This window comes from Amphiura filiformis, chromosome 5, assembly GCF_039555335.1.
Source record: "Amphiura filiformis chromosome 5, Afil_fr2py, whole genome shotgun sequence".
In the NCBI taxonomy this organism is placed as follows: domain Eukaryota; kingdom Metazoa; phylum Echinodermata; class Ophiuroidea; order Amphilepidida; family Amphiuridae; genus Amphiura; species Amphiura filiformis.
In genome coordinates this window covers 75612112-75634460 of record NC_092632.1, presented here as the reverse complement: position 1 = coordinate 75634460, position 22349 = coordinate 75612112, and the positions used below count along the sequence as shown (strand labels likewise).

Genomic DNA, 22349 nt, shown 5'->3' with positions numbered 1-22349 from the left:
TATTAATCAGAAAGAGTGGCGAATTATAGCTGAAATAAAAGTGTAAAGCCTATGCATAAATTTGAGTCGCCAAAAAAGTCGCATTTTTATAATTATTGAGAAAATAGGTCCGCGAATTAAAAAATGGCAGAATCGGGTTTGCAGTCTTGAGAGCATGTCAAAAACAGTGAGGGCGCTGTTTGCGGCATCCTAGCGGGAAAACGAGATGGAAGAACCCCCGAACATTGAAACATATGTTAAACTTTCAACGATTTGCAATCGACTGGTCATCATAAAATATTTTAAAACGAGCCCAAAAGGCCTCAAAATGAGCAAAGAAAACCGGTGTTTTTACACGTGTTTCAATGGGAAGATTATTTAGTGGTGTGCGCCCTCACCACATATAAAAGAGCTGAAATGACTAGCAAAAAGCTGTAGTTAGGGAAGATCCTATACTTTTGTACAAATTAAGCAAGTGTACAAAACTAAAAAAGCTGAACTTTCACATCCATGAAAATAATAAATCACAGCCCTGAAATTAATAAAGAGCCTAGAGGTGTTTGATAGTCAGAGTCTGTCTTCTCTTCACACCATTAGTTCTTAGATGCAATGGTTCAGTGTCCAGACTGTACCATCTAGGGAAGAATTCGATGTTTGTAGGGAAGAAAGAATAGAAAAAGTTTCTGGGTCTGAGCGACAAAAACTCACCTATATTTAGGGATGAGAGGTAATAAGGATAAGTACATGTACGTAGATAGCAACCAGCAAAAAAATTTTCCTTTTGGATCCATTTCTGCAGGATTCAGGTTGGAAGAATCTGGGGAAGGATGTGCACACTGCGATAGGGTGAGCGAATAATTTAAATTTTCTGGAAGAATAGACACCCCTGCTACCCAAGCATGTTTCCACATTTCATTTTAACAAACAGACATAAAAACAAACAAATAAATTGTACCTCTTCCATAGGGATGACCTGAGAATATCCGCCACCAGCGGCGCCTCCCTTGATACCAAAGGTTGGTCCTTGAGATGGCTGACGTACACAGGCAAACACATTGCGCTTCAGGTGTGCCCCAAGAGCCTGTGCTAACCCAATGGTAGTCGTACTCTTGCCTTCACCTAATGGGGTTGGAGTGATTCTGTGACAAAGAAAATCAAAATTTGAGAAATAAGTGAGGATGAAAGACAGGGGCATAGCAAGAGCCTTGGGGGCCCATGGACAATGAGCAGTGAAGTGTGTATAACAAAGAAAATCAAAATTTGAGAATCGAGTGAACATTAAAGACTGGGGCGTAGCAAGAGCCTTGAGGAGCAGTGAAGGGCCCTTTTTGCACAGCCGCCATCGGCGCTGTGCATTGTTTTTACCGCGTTCTTCTTCTTTCTTCTTTCTGTCAACATCATAATCAGCCATCGTAGCCACATGCTTTCAGGCATGATGACCATACTTGGTCAGTAGAACCGTTTGGTGGTGCCACAGATGTCACATGATCAACTTCCGGTCAAATGTCATCCACTTCCGGTCAATGGCCAAAACTTGGATTTTCACTAAAAATGCTACTCCTCCCACATATTACATAGCACCGTAACGTCACTTACACACATGCATCATCTATAGTCAGTGTCTAAAAGTCCTTCACAGAATTGGGATCAAAGGTCATTAAGGGGTCACTTCCGGTCAAAAACCTAAATAACTTCAAGAATTTTTATCTCGACAACTAAACATAGTAGAATTTTTTAATTAAAATTGGAACAATGCATTTTGTCAGTGTACATAAGGTTTTTTTTTCATTGATGTCAAAGGTCATTAAGGGGATCAAAAGGTCAATCATAAATTTTTAAAAAATCAAAATTCATGTATAAGTTCCGATTAAGCTGAAATTCACCAGGAATATTCCTTATGACATCCTAAGCACTATGCAATATTTTTGCGGGTCAAATGTAATTAAGGGATCACTTCCGTTCTCACAGATTCGGGTCATAACTCATTTGTCACTGCTGGCTGTGCATACTTTCATGATCGCAGGCGAACATAATCAGATCTCGTTCTTCTTCTGTCAACATCATAATCAGCCATCGTAGCCACATGCTTTCAGGCATGTTGACCATACTTGGTCAGTAGAACCGTTTGGTGGTGCCACAGATGTCACATGATCAACTTCCGGTCAAATATCATCCACTTCCGGTCAATGGCCAAAACTTGGATTTTCACTAAAAATGCTACTCCTCCCACATATTACATAGCACCGTGACGTCACTTACACACATGCATCATCTATAGCCAGTGTCTAAAAGTTCCTCACAGAATTGGGATCAAAAGGTCATTAAGGGGTCACTTCGGTAAAAGTCTGAAAAATTTGTAAAAATATTCAAAAATCACTGTCTTTACAAATTACATAGCAGAGAGTCGCCATTAGCACACATGCATTGCTACTAGCTAGGGTCTTTAGGATGCCTACAGTTTTGGGGTCAAAGGTCATTAAGGGGTTACTTCGGTCAAAAACAAAAATTATCAAAAAGTTTTAACAAATTTTATCTCAAAATGTAAACAGACCAGAGTAATATAATCATCATACATAAATCAGTGTTACTGGATGTATGCATGGTATTTTTATTTTGGGGGTCAAAGGTCATTAAGGGGTCAATTCCTGTTTTAGCTAAATTACTTCAAGAATTTTTATCTCAACAACTAAACATAGTAGAATTTTTAAATTAAAATTGGAACAATGCATTTTGTCGGTGTACAAAAGGGTTTTTTTTATTGAGGTCAAAGTTCATTAAGGGGGTCAAAAGGTCAATCATAAATTTAAAAAAAAATCAAAATCCATGTATAAGTTCCGATTAAGCTGAAATTCACGAGGAATATTCCTTATGACATCCTAAGCACTATGTAATATTTTTGCGGGGTCAAAGGTAATTAAGGGATCACTTCCGGTTCTCACAGATTCGGGGTCATAACTCATTTGTCACTGCTGGCTGTGCATGCTCGCGGTCGCAGGCGAACGCAATCAGATCTCGTAACATCTCCTTTATCAGCCCTATCCTAACCCACTTTATTTTCACGTTTGCTTGGGCCCCTGAACCCCCGGGGCCCCTAAACTCCCGGACTTCGTCCACCCTGTGCTACGCCTCTGATTAAAGAGCTTATAACTGGTTACTTGGCTAAAGTTATTTCAATATTAAAAACAAACACACTTGAAAGAGAAAAGTTCACTGATAAAGAAGATTCAGGATCACTGTTGATAACTGAAATGAGATGAACACTCATTAGCATTGCTTGATTTGCAACTTCATTTCGGATAGAAAATTACACAATACTTTGGAAGCAAAAATTTGAATGACTGTGCTGACAAAACGTTTTTCCAGACTACCATATCTTTGCTACTCACCCAGCTACAACCACATATTTGCCATTAGGTGAATTCTCAAGCCTATTCAATACATCCAAGGAAACTTTGGCCTTCTTCTTGCCATAGAAATCCACCTCATCAGGCAGCAGGGACAATTCATAGGCAAGCTCTGAGACGTTCTTTGGTACCTGTGCACGTGATACCTCTATATCAGTTGGTACTGGGTCTTGGAGGGCCAAGGGCAGATAGCGAAGCTTCCAACTACCAGCCTGTAGAAGTGAATGGTAACAGGAACAAACAATTAGACACTGGTAATTAAATAAATAAGTTCTGGTAACAGATCCAAAAGAAATTAAGTACTCACTCGATATATATCAGTTCCAATCAGGAACCTTGTTCACTCTACAATGACTGTAACTAGTCGACAACCTACAAAAGTGCCGACGTCATTACAGCCACCAAGGACTGCCGACATCTAGAAACACTAGTTACAGTCGTTGCAGAGTGAACAAGGTTCCTGATTGGAACTGAAATATGTTGAGTGAGTACTTCATTACACAGCCGTGACGTTAGTCACGGCTGTGTCTTTTTTCTTACAGGTTCTTTCTTCTTTCTTTCTTTCTTTCTTCTTCTTCTTTCTGCCGACCACTACATTTGCTCTAGCACTTACATGCATACACCGATTTTGACCTAACTTGGTCACAACCATCATTGACCATGCCCCTACATGTCATATGAAATTAAATCGGGTCAAAGGTCACGCCCGGGTCATAGGGGTCAAAAACGTGATTTCAACTCAAAATGCTTCTTCTCTCACAGATTACGTGGACAGTGACACCACTTGCACACATGCATTGTTATTATCCAGTGTCTATGGGGTCCTCACAGATTTGGGGTCAAAAGGTCATTAAGGGGTCACTTCCGGTATAAAACGAAAAAACTTCAAACATTTTTATTTGCTAAGAAAAACATAGGACAGTAACGGTATGTTCACATATAAATTGTAGTTACCCTATGTATATGTGGTATTTTTTATTTAGGGTCAAAGGTCATTAAGGGGCCACTTCGGTATAAAACGAAATACCTTTAAAATGCTTCTTCTCCCACAAATTACGTGGGACAGTGACACCACTTGCACACATGCACTGTTATTACCCAGTGTCTATGAGGTCCTCTCAGATTTGGGGTCAGAGGTCATTAAGGGGTCATTTCTGGTATAAAACGAAATACCTTTAAAATGCTTCTTCTCCCACAAATTACGTAGGACAGTGACACCACTTGCACACATGCACTGTTATTACCCAGTGTCTATGAGGTCCTCACAGATTTGGGGTCAGAGGTCATTAAGGGGTCACTTCCGGTATAAAACGAAAAAACTTTAAAACATTTTATTTGCTAAGAAAAACATAGGATAGTAACGGTATGTTCACACATGAATTGTGGTTACCCAATATATATGTGGTATTTTTTTATTTGGGGTCAAAGGTCATTAAGGGGCACTTCCGGTGTGAGGCGAAAACCTTCAAAATGCCCCTTCTGCCACAAATAACATAGCAAAGTGGTGCCACGTGCACCCATACATTGACATTAGCCACTGTCTATAGGCGTTTTTATATATTTTGGGGTCAAAGGTCATTAAGGGGTCACACCACGGCTGTGTTCGTGGTCTTAGACCACAGCTAAGTCTAGTTTCTTTTGGTTCTGTTATCAGAACTTATTTATTTAATTTGACTTTGAACGATCCTGATGAATCTCATCAATAATATTATTAATGTACTATAGTTACTATCTATTTTTAAGGGCAGCTACGATGTGAATTGGACAAATGGTGGTATCCTGTGAATAGTAATGACCTCTGGTGTTGTAGTTATTTTGAAGTGGGTTTGCCAAAGAATTCAAATATCACAGTTACACTTTTGTAGGTATCGTGGTTCTTGAGTTATGATGTAAAGACTGTCGAAACAAAACATTTTCATAAAATGACACATATCTTAAGAACCACAACACATTTTTGAAAGTGTATTTTTTGCATTCCATACCCATTCAAATTTCAAGGTGTAATTAATCCCCTATCTAGAGAATGAAATTTTTTTTAAAGTTGAAAGACCATGACTTCTCCATAATTGAATAAATTTTAATCTGAATGCCCTTATCAGACAATAATAACAGACATAAGTTTGAATAGATAAAAACTTTACCTTGTTCATATCATAATACAGTCAGTCAGTGAAAAGAAATTCCCAAATGGTCTTCAAAACTAATCCATGGCCAATTTGACGTCTAGGTAATTTCTTGAATTCACCAATTCCTCTTTTCACACACAGACGCATTACTGATAATGAAGTGTTTTAATTTGAAAGTACTTTGCATAATTGTTTCTTCTAACTCCTTGACGTATATTTATTTTTATAGATACTCCGTTTCTAAATCCATTACAAAATAATAATAAGGTTTGGGGAGACAGAGATGATACAAATGTTTAGTGGCCTTGGAAATAGCCTGGAAGCTGAAAGTTGATGTGTTCTCTTTTACTAAGCAACAGAGACCGAAGAACTTATCCATCACCCTTATTGATAATGCAGTTATATAGTGTCCACAACTTATAAGTTCCCCAATAAATACTTTTTAATATAAATCGAAAAATATTTGACGAAATACAAAAATGTAAAAAGGTATGGGTAGCATTATTTGTTTTACACATATGGATCAAATTATAGCGTCACACGCAGGTCGCAGGGCCAGATTTACCATAGGGCCAGGGCCCCCAAAATTGCCCTGTGCAGTGTGCATCTTCCATTTTAGCCGAAAAACACCATGTTTTGGGCCAAAATAGGGCACATAAATTGCAAAATGTTGCGCGCTTCGCACACACTGTCTTGTTATATAGCAAAATTCAGCTTCAATCTGGATTAAAATAGTTTTATATTGACATTTTTTGCGCGCAAATGTCCTAAAACAATCTAAAAACTTGTCCACTTGAGTGCACATGCCTTCCTAGCGGTGCGTTTGGGGCCTCCAAATTTTGGCCTGGCCCAGGGCCCCCAAAAAGGTAAATCCGGCCCTGGTCACACGTATTATGTAAAAAAAAGACCATTTTAAACAGTGTCAACAGTTGCATCTGAGTCCATAGAGTCGGCTCTCAAACAATACAGTAGGCCAGGTCTATTCATTTATTTGTTAAAGAAAACATGACTGCTATGGACTCGAAGGTGCAACTTTTAAAACGGCCTCTTTTCTTACACAATTAGCCATTGTGACTGAACGCAATGATGTGTGACGCTATAAATTGGTCCATATGTGTAAAACAAATTATCTTAAAAAGTATTAGGGGGAACTTATAAGTTGTGGACCCTATAGATCACATATGCTTGATGTTATCGGTACTATATATTCATGATCAGATCAGAATTACGTAAAATCTGGGTTCTTTGATGATGTTTTGTGATATAGTTTGCAAACAAATTATTGACAGTTCAAATGTTCAACAAACATAACAACATGCATGTGGGTTTTACTATCTCCAATCATGTTATCAAGGATAGGCAAGTCCAATATTTTATCACAGTGGATATCAGTTGCTCTGGCATCGCATCTCTCTAAACATTGCTCCACCTATTCATAATCAGTGACAATCTTCTATTCCCTATTTCAAGATATCACACCACCAAATAAATCCCCATAGAGATATGTACTAAATTTGCCTCAAGAAAACATCATTTTTTCTTCGCAAGAGCGACTCAGTTCTTGGCGACAGCTATGATGGTTAAAATTAGCCCTAGCCTGATCCCTCTGACTAGAAAAAATATAGGTTGACCGTCATTATTTTTTAACAACTGACCCTCGAAGTCCATGATGTCTGGGAATTACCTAATATACCTGCAAAATCATGCCAGTGTTTCTGCACAGAAACGACTGCTTAAAATCATTAAAAAAACTCAATCTCTCCCATCTGTGGTACACTTGCAGGATTTGATATTACTAATCATGATCAATCCAAATTTAGCCAAAGTTATGCAAATTTCTGGTCATTTTAATGCTTACTTTAGGCCATCCATGGGTTTTTCTGAGAAATGCATTCAGGGCGCACGACCGTATAATACTATTTGGTGGTGTGAAATCTTAAGTTGTAAAATAATGCCTATGATTTGAACTTTTTATAGATGGCAAATATAATCTGCTTACAAGTGCATCAGTGTTGAGTGTTCTCTTGGCTCCTTCCAATGTACTCTGAATCAGCATAGCAATAGTCATGGGTCCAACACCACCCGGTACAGGTGTAATGTATGAGGCTACCTCCTTGCATTCAGCGTAGTCTACATCACCACACAGACGTTTACCACTCTTCTTTGTTGCATCTAGAAAACAAGGGATGTCCGAGTGTGATTAGAAATGACATGACAAATGTGATGTGATCAAGGTAAACGAGTCATTTGTTGCCAATATTGGTTTTCAGATATAATATAGTGTTCAACTTCTTTTGTATTTTATTGTTCTGAGCAACACTAAAATGATCAAAATGTACCACCATTTTTTTTTTTTTTTTTTTTTTTTTATGTCGGGCATATCTAGGCATTAACAGCTGAAATCTAGGAGATAACGCTGGCGAAACTTGACCAGATACAAGTGACCTGGTGAGCGAAGGGGGTGCGCTGTAGATAGCTGGTCGGGGTAATTTTATAGGACAGGCAAGTGTAACTGACAATCGAGGCGTTACCCTGATCGGAACCGCCTGTAACAAGGTCTTTTTATCATGGATCATCTGCCCGCCATTACCAGATGAACCACGGGGAGAGCAGAGTTTTGTTTTTTAAGGTCCTGTGGGGAATCGAACCCGGGACCTGTCGCACCAAAGGCAAAGACCTTAACCATTGGACCACGCTGCTCCCCATTTGTAATGATTTTCAGCAAAATAAAGTTCTGAACATAGCACATATGATCTTGGAAGACTGAATTTTGATTTTGCTTGACAAATTGCTCATTTTGCTTGACAAATTGAGTTCTTTACTCTGGAATTTGTTATATCCTTACCTTTGCATCAATCATATTTTGTGACCATTTAAAAAATAGACTATTTTCAGTAATTCCTGAAAACCTTAATAAATTGTACAGAAAATACACCATCATTTCTTGGCAAGTTAAACATGCCCATTGACGATGTGATGTATTCAGGGTTAGATTTGCAAAAACTTTCAGGATTATACCAAGGGGACTTATTTTCGTAAACATTTGACATTATAGGGCTAGACAAGTATTTCCTTGTACAGTGGAAACTTCGTTATCTGAGATCGCTTAATCGAGAAACCGCTTACTACTGAACAGAAACTTCGTGGTCCCGATTTTCCCCTATTATTTACTGTACAAAATAAACTGTTTATCTGAGGTAAATAACACAAAATCCATATATCTGAGCACTTGCTGTCAGTCAAAGCTTTTGTTTTCTATTGTTTTTATGATGGATAAAACGAGCTAATTTCCCAAGGTAAATTTATGATGTAAATCATATGAGAAGTAGACAAAATACTCGCTCGAGACATCACTTTAGCGGCAAATGAGGATTCCCTTTCCTATTTTTAGATGTTATAAAATCAAGTCATGACGAAATTTGCCATATAAGGCCAATTATTGCTGACGACATATCAGACTAGCCAATCGCAAACACGGAAGTCCGCCCTTGGATCGAAAGTGGGAAACCCTTCAAGGCCGCATGTTTACTAGCTGCTGGAAGTAGGGGAAATCCCGATATCGCCGTATAATTGTTTTATTTGTTTACGATAATCAGCTTGAGAAAATCATATGAATTTCATCAGAAAGCTGTGAGAAAAAAGCCTCTTACCGAAAATCAAAAACAATTATTAGCCTATCATACCGATTGAGGGAATTTCGAACTATGACATTGCTTGGAGGCTGCAAATCTAGCCTATAAAATAATGAAGATGGCTATGCAGACTCGACCAGTGAAGTTTTGCTTGTACAGCCTACTGAGCCGACTTTGGGCTTAAACACATGCAGTCTTCCGACACATATTTTGTACCTGACTTTTAAAACAAACTCCGCTTAATACGAGCTAAAAATGCCGACCCCGGCGATCTCGTATTAACGAGTTTCCACTGTAGTAGGCTGCTCTAAACTGAAACCACTGTTAAAGCAATAATGTGTGATTTGCATAAAGAATAGATTCCTATTTAAATGTTTGTTTTTACTGATCACATTATCCCCTTTTTTAATTTCGAGCCAAATGAGATATAACGAAGAAAATTGAGATTTCATTCCAGCGCCTACAATGCGTGTGCAGTGCGCTCGACGTGTGTAGACATAAGTTGAAATCCACAGGAGATATTAGCAACCAGTCGATCGATGAACTCTGAATAAAACCGGGTCGACCCGGTTTTAATATAAAAAGTTAAATTTGACTGTTATTAAAGCACTTCAGGCTTAGTTTTTTACATGGTATTTTAGTACACCACTGGGCATTATATTTATGCAAAAAGTAGAAATCAGAGTAAAATTGAGGGCGTCGCTGTGAAGCAAATCACACATTATGGCTTTAATTGTGAAAGTTTCCATTTTAATAGTTGGATTCTTTAATTTTAATGAACCAGGTACCAGTGGAACCAGGTATCAGTAAGTATCTGGATCCAATTGAAGGACTTGTCCTGGAATTTGATTGATAAGGTATAGCCATTTCAAAGCCAGATTCCATGTGTCTGACAACTGCACCCAGAACCCTTTATTCCCCTTATTGATGACAGGCTGTTTATCAGTTGCCTCAACTTTTTTGCTTAATCAGATGTTTACTTAAGTTTGTGTATCCAAATGTCACAAGCCATATCTGAACTGCAGAGATTTAAATTTGCATAACCGACACATTTGTTTGTTCACCTACTATTTCCATGGTTTGTTTTTGAAAATGATTATACCACTGATGATGACATAGACAATTAAACATCCTTATCAATACCTATACTTGTTTACTAGTTGATTTAATTACATACGATTGTAAGCAGATTTGACCAAGGCTATATTGACTTACCAGGTATTGTGTTAATACCACAATCAATGACAACTGCTCCCGGTTTCAACCAGTCTTTCTTGACAAGCAAGGCTTTACCAATACCAACCACTACAATATCACCTTCTCGAACCTTGTAAGACAAAAACCAATTAATTAATCAATTTAAAAAAGTAACTACTAAATTGATAACTACAAAATATTAAATTATGGTCTCATTCCTGCAAAGTATTTTGCAAAGCACTTTTTTTTTCACTGAAATAATTTCAATGAATGTTCAAACAACAGCTGTGAAAAGTCAGTTTGACACAGCAGGAGTCACAAGGTGTCTTTCTGTTAACCTTCAACTATTTAAAATCCTTGTTTTGACATGTCTTTCAAAGGCCCATTCAGTGATTTGCTCATCCAAAGTATCGTAAAAATCATCAAAAATCACAAGTTTGGCACCTTTGTTAGTGTCATAGATGTGCCAACATAGCCAACTGGTGGTTATGCCAAAAGGCTGCAAAACCACAATATATTTAAAACAAAATGAGACATTTTACATGAATCTGTAATTTCTATACTTAAGTAGAGAAAGTAACTTCATGAATTTGATTGTGCTTCAACTTTGTCAATAACAATGTTTTCCCTTTATTTGGGGGCAAATTTTTCATAACAAAAATACCTAACGACAATTTTAATGACCAATCCTTCACTTTTTTTTACACCTTCAGGGATCATTGAATAGGACGTTTAACCTGTAACAAAACATACACCTTGATACACAGAAAACAAATTTAATTTTGATTTAATATTTTCAACTACTCGAGTGATTTAGAATTTAAAATATCATATAGCAATATCACCCTCACCATGGTGTTAATCTTCAAACACACCTTTCAGCAATGTTAATATTTACCAAAAAGATTTAAAAATGATCAAGAAATCAAACAATGTCAGACATAACCCCCATGCCTTGCTATCGTAACAAATTCATTGGCAGCATAAGACTACTCACAACGGATGGCAAATCCTTTGTTCTGGAATGGCATATGGTTACAGTAGCGTTGTTAGCACGCAGCAGATCAGCCATGGGGGCGCCCACAATCTTACTGCGGCCCAAGACAACAGCACGCTTGCCTTGCACGTCCACACCTATATAAAACGATAAAATTCAAGAAGTCATATTGAAACCCTGTATTTTCTGCTACTCTTCATGCCAGATTATACATATAGGAAGGTTGTAAGATCATGAGCTTTCTCATTTATCCTCTATCCCACTCATTGTGGCCCTAAATGTGCAGACACCACAGTGGGTGCATAGCATGCCGTGGTTAGGAGAGTCTCGTAAAATGGTGGTCCCATGTACCAGAAGAGCAATATCTGGACATGTAAAAGTTGCAGGCCTTTTTCAGTAAAGAGCAGGGGATCAGCCGGGCCTGTTGTCTGTCACACTCAGCATTGAGGTCAACTTGCGCTGCCCTTTGGGGCTTGGCAGCATATCGACCCGTGGCACACTTTGAGGAATCTGAGTATTCAGAAAGCGTGGATAAATGCCGTTTTATTATTATTTTATTATTATATTTGAAACGAAGTACATACATTATACATAGAGTAAAGTGATAACCTACAGAAACTTGGAAACAATCCCATCCATTTTAAAGGTCATGACAAACATTGTCCATCTTGCTACATAAAGTTGATTTTAAATTCAACAACTCAACCTAAACCTTTGTACAGGAGCAAACGCTGGTTAATTGGTAATGAATCTACACTTGTACAGCTGCGTATACGCAAATGCAAGTTAACAGAAGTGCGCATATGTGTTGCGCGTAAAATTTGTCATGCCTGGAACTTATGTTGAATATATTATTTTGAAGCGGCTGAACATTGCCATTTTATTCTGTAGCTTTATTGCTGAATGCTGATATCAACAAAGAAATCATTGATCTTCTTGTAATGCTTGAGTGGCAATGACCTCCTAACTGACATTCCTCATGAAATAATCATGTGAATTGGATTATCTTTAGTTTGTTTTTGTTGTTGAAAGGGAGTCAATCATGTTTCACTGTTGTTCATCATCACCGTTGGTCATCATAGTTGGTCATCACTGTTTAACATCTCGCGTCATGCGCGTCTGCATAGTTTACTTTGCTCAGTAATCCATGCAGATGACGTAGATGTATCGTTGTTAAATGGTGATCAACAACGTAACAGCGGTGAAACATGATTGAATCCCTAAATAACTGTCTACCACTCACCACATCTTTTAATGAGTTGCATGCATCCTTTGGGTGTGCATGGCTGGAAACAGTTATCAAGTTCTTGTCTGGATACCCTGCCTGCATTCAGGTCTGATAGCCTGCAAAGAAAGAAAACAAAACACAGTCACAAAATGACTTGCTTTACATAATGGCCAACATGTGATTGGTAATTAGTGGACAATCAATTCCAAAATACTGTCCTTGGTTGGAGGTGTGAGGACAAGTTTTCCTCCTTGTTTGTTGGTGAGTTCACGTAAGCTCACCCCCTCATCCACAATGAATGTTTATTAGATCTTATTGGTTATAGATGGAGGTCTCAGGACTAGTTGTTGGCCTATGGTTCATATCTGACCTGCCAACCAGGCCTTGAAATACTTTTTTATTATTTTGGGGCTACTTTTGACAAATAATGCCCCAGTAACTTTTGTGGGCTACATTTAGCATTTTAAGGGTTAAATACCAATAATCCCCATTTGAGCTACAACTTGGCATCAAAATAGTTTACTGTCAGAAGCTACTCTGTATTAAAATAACAATTTCCCCATAATTGAAAGCTATTGAATTTTCGAGGGCTAATTTGGCATTTTTGAACCCTGCCGCCAACCAATTGTCTTTGGCTTTTGAATTACTCTTAAATATAAAAGAAAACATAAGACATCACATGCAGGTATATTATTCCTCAAGCTGGTACTTTAGAAAAATATTTGGCTATTCAAGTCCTTGAAAATGTTGACTGCTCAGTGCCAGAAGTGGGTAAGTGCAATAGCTGCCATGTGTAGATGAGTACAATATACTGTGCGTAAATTGCCAAATGTTCACAGGGCAGCTATTGCTCTTACCCACTTCTAGCACTGAGCAGTTGATTTGTAATTAAGAACCACATAGTTATGATATACTTCAGCTTATTTTGGTTTTAAGATAAACACTTGCCCATCAACGTCTTTGGCATGTGATACAGCATTAAGCAGTGCATCTTGATCCATAGGCTCATCAGACTCTGGTGGCATCTGAACAATAATACCATGTACCCTGGGATCAGCATTCAGCTGTGCTATCTGCTGTAAAGCCTGCAAATCAGAGGGAAAGGACATCAAAGAATAATATTAACACGTAAAATATTGAAGTAATCCACTTTATTTCTTATATATATAACCTTTGTTGCTCATAATCTTGACATGTTGCATCTATTTGGATGAAACAGCAATGCTGAAGTTTGTAGCAAAGTTCATCCACCTACCTGACGGTTAAGGTCCGTATATAGGAAAGAGTTAAACCGGGTCTAAAGTTAGACCGGGTCTAATTGGAATTTAGTCCTAGGAGGAAGGACATTTTCCTTTACATTTGCTTTGAAGTTATTTTGTATTATTTTTGAACTTTACATTTAAATCTTTAAAAATTTAAAATGAGTGAAAATAAGAGTAAAGGACCATTCCTGATAGGACTAAATTCCACTTAGTAACTTTAGACCCGGTCTAACTCTTTGTCGGTGATGACATCTAACCAAAAAGTGATTTTTTCTGTTTGACACAATTTTTCACAATTTGAACATTTTTGAGAGTATACACAGTGTCACCGCATTGAACTACACATTGTGTATTGTTACAAGATGCCAGGTGTGAAAGTTGAACATAATTCATTCAGTTTCCCATTATAGCATGTGGTTCCATGATACTGTACCGGTACAAAGTAGTCTATGCACAAATTCTGCACACTTCTCAATCTGATCTGTTTCTAAAAATTTGCTTCTGTATTTTTTTCACGTAGATATGACTCTACTCATGACTTTTGTGACCAAGATACAATAACAAGTAATTAATTTAAATGCAAGGTGCTACAAATCTACATATCATGATAGAGAGCAGCATTACCTGTGGCATAGTAGTAGTCCTGGGCATTTTATATTGTTTAGCTTCCATTCCAACCTGGAGTGAGGAAAACACATACATGGATGGTGAGATTTCATATGGAAAGAATCAAACACATAATGTATTCACTATCAGTACATGCATGATGAAATTTCATATAAAACACATCAAACACAGATTTGGCAAGTATTGTATTTACTATCAGTATTTAGTTTCACTTACAAAACACAAAGAACATTTTCACGTCAGAAATTGTTTAAAAATTTGACTCATGTAGAAAAGGTCATTGACCCTTTGCCTATTTTACCCTATAACTCATAATTTGGTTCATCTCAAGTTCGGTAGTGAAGTATGTGCGTATTTCGCTGGCCGCAGTCTCGAATCGCAAGCGTAAAGATAATTGCGCGCTGGGCAATTCATCTACACGCTTGCGGCGCAACCGCAAAAAAGCATTGACGTCACTACTGAACTTGAAGTGTCAAACCAATGTATAACCAATCGTCCTACAGATATGCAACATAATTTTATTTGTTCCTTATGATTAGAGGAAGAATTTGAGGTATTGCACAACTTGATTGCATCATTTTTATATTTAATGTGGTTGCCATCTTGGATCTGAAAAATTAGTACCATGTGTTTGTTCAATCACTTCATAATGAACACATTCTGCATTGAATGAAAAATAAACGATTCAGGTCCTATCAAACAACATATGCCTGATAATACTAGCAGAGACCCACAAGAAGCACACGTTTCCTGTTAGTTTATTAATATTTTTGTTAAGACCTATTTGTATCTACATGTATCTTACAGGTTGCTTTTTTTTAACAAACACACATAAAGGTTCTTTTTGTAAGAAATCAAATTCAAATATCCTCTTTGCTTACATCTTCAGCAACTTTCAGCTTATTCCTGATGTATATGTTGGAGTCCTCACGATCACCAATCTTAAAAGAAAGAAAAATAATCATACAGTCATCAATTACTGAAACAACCAAAGATCTCTCTTGCTCTCTTCAAGACATTATTTCAATAAATAAGTTTTGAATGGACCCGCTAAAGATCAAGTTATAGACCACTTGACACATTGTTTATCAACAAAGGCAAGGGACTGGTCTATCAATGTGCTTGAACGAACTGCAACACTGTTCAATGGCTTTTTTGTATATGAAATGTGGTAGGCTATTTAAAATGCACATGCCCTGACCAAACTATGATGCATACGCACACTGCGGGGCAAAACACAATGGAAATTGCCATAATTCGCACACATACTGTCGGGCAATGACATCACATGTATGTCAAGTGGTCTATACAGTATTTAAGTAACACCATTGAATGCTCAATTGCCAGCATCGATAATATAATGTCACATGATCAAAATTATACCCCTGTCACATATAATTGTCATTATCAAGGAAACAGAAAGCCTGAAAATTCTCATGCCTGAAACATGTATGCTCAGGCATTTTGTCAAGCACTTGCATCAAGTGGGCGTGCCTATTGTAAGATTATAACCCAAGTTCCTTAAATCTGAAACAAGTGTCAATTTTCTTAAATTAGCAGGTGTTCAAATGAATACTTACTTGAATAATGGCAAGACCCGGTTTGAAATTTGGCACATCTTGTCGTATTCTTTCAATTTCGGCTTTGATCTCACCACGTATGGCTCTGAAATGGAGCAAATGAAGAAAATTACCCTCTTTACAAAATTTTTTATTACAAAATTCTTTATTTGTTCAATGATATTGGTTTACTGGTCATATCATAATACTAATTACGCAGTTTCTCAGTCTGTCCAGAACTCGGTCAGTCCACAGTCATTCCAAACAGGTTTAAGAAGGCAATTTATTGAAATATTGCACCACTCCAGTAAAGCTCATCTAATATGCTCTGATTATATACACTGGTTAAATTTTCCTATTCTATGTTGGCACTAAAACTGATTACCTCAACAGCTCCCTGCACGCGAGGTTTAGGGCAGACTTTTTGGCTGTGTGGAATGAGCATTTCGACAGTATTTTTTGTGGGATATGAGAGCACATCAGACATCGAACTGCATTCTGAATACGAAGAAAGTCCTTCTGATATCAAATAATTTTCATTTTTTGAAATTCGCGATACAACACAAATTTTATGACAAATTATTAAAATTTGATATTAAAATTTTTTTTTATATATAACAGTCCTCGAAGTAAACTTTAAAAATATAATGATATGTACTTAAAGCGTATGTAGCTGGGAGAAAAAAGCCGACGATCAATTGAAAATTGTGACCTTTCATATTGAAGATATACATTTTTTCCCCCAAAAGACCTAATTTTTTTTGGTGTTTTGGGAAAAAAAATCCATATCTTCAATACGAAAGGTCAAAATTTTCAAATGATCGTCGGCTTTTCATCCCAGCTACATACACTTTAAGTACATATCATCAGATTTATAAAATTTGAGGACTGTGAAATATAAAAAATATAAAATGTATATTACATTGCAAATTTCAAAAGATCAAAATTATTTGATATCAGAAGGACATTCTTCGTATTCAGAATGCAATTCAATATCTATGGGGTGCTCTCATATCCCACAAAAAATACTGTCCAAACGTTCATACCCCATCCCTTAAGGTTTATATCTTTAAAATGTAACAGCTACAATTTATGTCCCAATGGGTATGTTATATATTATTCTATGTATATTTTTTCAGAATTGTAGGAGCCTTCATCAGGCTAAAAAAGGTTATGTCTCAAAGCCCAAATGGCAGTTTCAAAAACGAATGCGGAATGAGGGTTTTTTTTAAAGATTTTTTTTTAAAGATTTTTTATAACTAAATTTTGAATTAAGATGTCATTTTCGAGTGCTCAAAAGTACACAGCATAAAATTGTGGTTGATTTACACAATTGAAGTACAAATATCAATTGTTTTATATCTAAATAATGCAGGCATCGAATCAAGTAACTTTTCTTCCAAATTTGTTGCAGAATTACATGATTTTAGGGCAAAAACTATTAAAAAAGGAAAAAAGGGAAAATATAAAATAAATTTGCCATTTCAGTTGACATTGACGTGATAAGAAAAAACGAACATGCGTGTGGGCTTTGACTTTGAGACATAACTTTTTTTTAACCTAAAGGCCGTCACGTCGGTCAGAATATGAAAAATAGTAGAAAAACACAAACCCAGAATAACACAAAACCTTGCATAGGACCCGACTCGTCCTGTTTAAACAGCTTTGGGCAAAAAAGCTGCACTGGAGGAAAGCCAGGAAACCGTTGCATAGTTGAATAAAAGTCACAGTGGTTCACAAAAAAAGTGTTGCATGTATTGCAAATGATTTATTCACATTTAAAAGGGCATTTCATGATCCACAGCCTCATCCCCCCACTTTTCAAAAAAAAAAGTTGAGATTACTGGATACCTCTGGCTACATAATGTTTACAAAAGGCATGTACAAAATATCTTGCAGATTAATTCGTTTAACAAAGATATTGTGAAATTTTAATTTCATTCTGGTGCACCAGAACGAAATTACAACGTATTGTCTATGCCTATGGAGCAGTGTAATACACATAATCATGCATAACTCGCAAACGCAAAATCGGAATCAACTGAAATTTTGGGAATAGGCTTTTTTCGTGGATATCTACAGAATAATGTCATTAAAAGAGGATGCTAGGATCACGAAATACTCCTTTAAGTTCAAAACTGATTGTTATTTCAATCACAAGACAGTGCTTCCACTGCACCGAGTGAAACACAAGGTTCATTTGACTTCATCAAACAAATTTATGGCTTTATAAGCTGATATAAATTATTCAAATAATAATATAATAATAAATGCCCTTTTTTAATATTTTTATGATGACAAACTAGTCCTAGACTAGTTATGAATTCAGAAAATTATTTAATATATAATAAAATTAAAATACATGTTACAATGTAAAATATATCAAACTCCATGATAAGGCCGTATAAAATTAATGTTTTGGTTCTCGTCCAGAGGATTTTCATGAATTGATGAGGGAGGGAGGTGTTTTGTTTTTGTTTTTGTTTTTCCAATGTAAAATTAGCATTGTCAGTAGTTTTCGGTCTTCTCCAACAGTGCTCGAGGAAGCGATGAGGCCCTTTTCTTTTTTTTTTCAAATGTGAGATTCTGAGGGATAAACCCCCTAGAGTACCACAAAAAGACTTGGAAGTGATGCTTGTTCTCTAATAAACTTATTTATATGTATGAAGATTTCATAAATCATTCCAAAGACTAAAAAAATTGAAAAATCTATAAAAAAAAAAAAAAATCTGACAAATCCCAGAAATTGAGGAGGGAGGGAAGAGAACCAAAATATTAATTTTATACGGCCTAACATGATAAAGCCTCGAATGTGAAGCTCGTCGGTGAGCAAATTTGTGGCTAGACTTCCTGAGCAAGGTCAAGGATAGACTATTCACATGTTCAATCACAATTCACAGATCATCATTCATGATCATTTTATACATCGGGTCAATTTCAACTTACAGGGCAGTTGCTTTGCCGTCGATTTTATTGCCAAACGCTTGTACGTCTCCCGAGTCAGCCATGCTGCTGCGTTACACCTGAAATCAAAGAACTATTAAATTATAGCAATTCGATAAAAGGTGTTATCTGTTTGGAGTTATCTCCTCAAGAGCAGTTTACACAATCACATGCACCTCTCAAATCAAGCAACGCGACGGCACAGACAGATTAAACTTTGAACTTTGACCTCACTACGGCCACACGTGGCATATAGGGTGTATACAAATTTGGTTAAAATTTCTTGAATAATCAGGAAGACAAGTTCAGCGCCCGGGTTCAGCGGCTGAGGAGCTGTGCAATAATTATGAGGGGGAGGGGGTAAAATTTCCAAACGGCTTGCCAAAAATCGGTCCCCACCCCCACCTCTCGGACCGCCAAAAGTAGCAATTTGCATATTTTAGCGTTCGGCTACTCCGCCGGCCTATTTCCCGCTAAGCCTTCAGTTTTTTGGAGCCGCGTTTTATTAAAAAGGTGGACCATGCCGGGGGACCATGAATGTGTCAAAATCGCTTGCCCCCGGCTTGCCAAAAATTGCTCCCCCAGTTTCGGCTCGCCAAAAATTTCTTCCCCCCCCCCTTACCCTCCCGGCCAGGGCTGATAATTACGGCACAGCCCCTGAGCGGCGTACCATGCCATATCATGATAGGCCTAGCTCCTGATAGGCCTAGTGTCAGTAACCCTTTTTGGTTTAAAAAAACTTTTTTTCTTTTCTATACTTAGCCTGACCCGGGGTGTTTTAAGGGTTCTCTCTGAATGGTTCCTTTAAGGTTCTAAAGGTTCTTTACCCAAGAAAATGATTTTTAGTAAAAAGACGGAGTTAACACTATTCTTTTTTTCATGAGTCCATGAATTAAAGTTAGAAAGTCCCTACCTTTCTCTAGTCACTTCGGTAATTTAGATAGTAGGCCTACCTCTAAACACCTCTAAACACCATGCATGTAAATAATGATACATTTTCAGAAAGGAAATGACCGGGGGAAATGATGCAAGGAATCCAAGTAGCATAACAGATTATAGCAAAACTAACTTTGAAAAGAAAAAAAAAAGTAACAGTTTTTGAGAAAATCTCAAAATGTGATTCATTACTTTCTCGAGGAGATAGGCCTAAGGTTGGTCTTAACCCTGGAATTACAGACACTTTTGGGCTTCATAACATCATAACCATGATAACTGCTTTGTTGTCTTAAGTATATAAAAGTATACATAGGCCTATTTAGAATACATATTGATGAATTCATCCCGGAATTCATTTGTGAGGTTGGGCAAAAATACTCATTTTTGGAGAAAATTCCGAAACTTTTTTGGCCCAATTAATTTTTTTTAATTAATTTTTAAAAAAAATAGATAAAAATATCTCAGGACCCGTTTTTTAAAAAATTTTTGAACTTTGACCAACTTTGAGAAATTTGCACCAAAAAGGTGCTATTTTTTTTTTTTTTTTTTCCTCCAAAAATGAGTATCATTTGCCCAAATTTGACCTCTTGACAGATTCATAGAAACTTCACTTCTTTAGGGTGCTGTATACGGGGGAAAAGGTTCTAAGTTGCACAAGAGTGAAGAGTGTATGATGATCAGAAACATCCTTCAGCTAGTTGTTACAAAATTATTACTAGTAATTTTGGCAAAGAACAACAAAATTTCACCAAAATCACACATTATGGCTATCATGCGACCAGTATAATGCAAACAGTCCCAATTTTTTCCCACACTTCATGCATTTGGGTAATTGTGATACCCGTTGTGATATAAAATTGGATTGATTGAGCCCATATTTTATTGGTCGAGCTATGAATTTAAAAATAAATTATATATATGGATCTGCATAGCTAATGAACTTAGGTCTAAAGTGCCTAACTTTATGACATTGGCAATTTGGTCCAAGTTTTAGTAACAGGTTAAAATGGAAAATGCAATATCTATTATAGCATTTTGTAGGCCTATGCTAATATTTAGTGACAGAAATTATATTTTACTATGAAAATTAAGCATTAGTGGTTTTGATTTGAATGATTTCATTAAAATGGATATCTTTTCTTTATTAGAAAAGAGTAGACCTTAGTAGGCCTACAAATTCATGATAATGAAAATCTAGTTGGGTACAAAGTTTAAAGGTATAAAGTTTGTATTAGGTATAAAACTGAGGAGTAGGCACTATTAATATATAAGTGCCTTCATAGTGAATCGATAAATATACCTTTATGGTATATGCTATTTTTAGGCCATGAAATCCATTATGTTGCGTTGCTTAGGCGCAATTTATATAATGGAATCATTACTGGTCTCAGTGAAAAAGCATGCTGTTTGAAAAGGTCACAATAAAGAAATCACAGGCAGTTTGACCTAAAATAGTGTCATGAACTTAATGCTTTAGCACTTCCCAACATTCCACTATGTTACTTGCGGTTAGCATAGCTGTGTGAGCGAACATGACACCACTACTCGCCCACTGCATATAGACGTACTGCAAGTGCATGGTTTAATTTGAATTTGTACAGTTTAATATATTTACATAAAAAACGCTGTGAAGATGCTAGTCGATTTCACATTTTATGTTATCTACAGAAGGTGTGAATTATCCTTTAAACACACATTACTTTTGTTCTGAAATCGACCAAGTAATAATGACACACGCACAATTCTAAAACAACATCTTTTGCACATGCAGAATTCAATGGGATTTGAGAAGTAAAGTGGCAGTTGAAACTCTAGTGATAACACTTTTGCAGTGCATGATGGGGCTTTCTTAAATCATCCTCTGGATAGAAGTCAAAGATAAATCATCATCATGGTTATTGTCGTTTGAAATTATATTTGCTCTGATAAGACGTTCTCCAAAGTTTTGGGTACGAAGTATAATATAGGAGGATCTTATGCAGTATGATTATTAGCAGCGTTCGAAATTTTGGTTGTCCGGTTGCCCGGGACAACTAAACTTAAGTTGCCGGACAACCAAAAAGACTGATTCGGTTGTCCGCCGGACAACCATAAATCTAGCAGTCACATTTGTAGGCCTACGGACAACCAAAAACTTAGACGGACAACCAGAAATTGTAATCTGGTTGTCCGTGGGACAACCATTTATTTTTCCTAAATTCGAACACTGATTATTAGATATGTAGTGCCAGTTCCTGAGAAGAGCCTGTTTGATATTAGCATTACTTCTTTGGGGGAAGTAATCGGTGCTAAAGACAAGAGGTATATCATCAGAATGTTTGACATCCTCCAGATAGATGTTTCTTCGATTGTATGAAACATCAGTTAGGCAATCAGCACTTCTGATTTCTCATATCCTCTCAATAGTAGTTTAGAGATGAATGAGTTTAGTTTGTGCTTATATTCTTTTTCCGAACTGG

General features: G+C 36.9%; 1 protein-coding gene across 2 annotated transcripts in view; it reads right to left on the bottom strand.

Annotated features, from left to right (window-relative positions):
- LOC140153732 (C-1-tetrahydrofolate synthase, cytoplasmic-like) overlaps positions 1 to 19167 on the bottom strand; it is a 38322-nt gene extending 19155 nt beyond the window's left edge. For both annotated transcript variants that reach the window (XM_072176561.1, XM_072176562.1), the window contains exons 1-11: positions 18958 to 19167; positions 16033 to 16117; positions 15334 to 15393; positions 14450 to 14503; positions 13512 to 13648; positions 12579 to 12679; positions 11336 to 11472; positions 10357 to 10468; positions 7509 to 7681; positions 3366 to 3595; positions 935 to 1118 (exon numbers count right to left, since the gene is read on the bottom strand). In XM_072176561.1, coding sequence (XP_072032662.1) covers positions 935 to 1118; positions 3366 to 3595; positions 7509 to 7681; positions 10357 to 10468; positions 11336 to 11472; positions 12579 to 12679; positions 13512 to 13648; positions 14450 to 14503; positions 15334 to 15393; positions 16033 to 16117; positions 18958 to 19019 — 1335 coding nt within the window. In that variant the 5' untranslated portion in view covers positions 19020 to 19167. The remainder of the gene's footprint in view (positions 1 to 934; positions 1119 to 3365; positions 3596 to 7508; positions 7682 to 10356; positions 10469 to 11335; positions 11473 to 12578; positions 12680 to 13511; positions 13649 to 14449; positions 14504 to 15333; positions 15394 to 16032; positions 16118 to 18957) is intronic.
- Positions 19168 to 22349: the final 3182 nt, after the last annotated feature.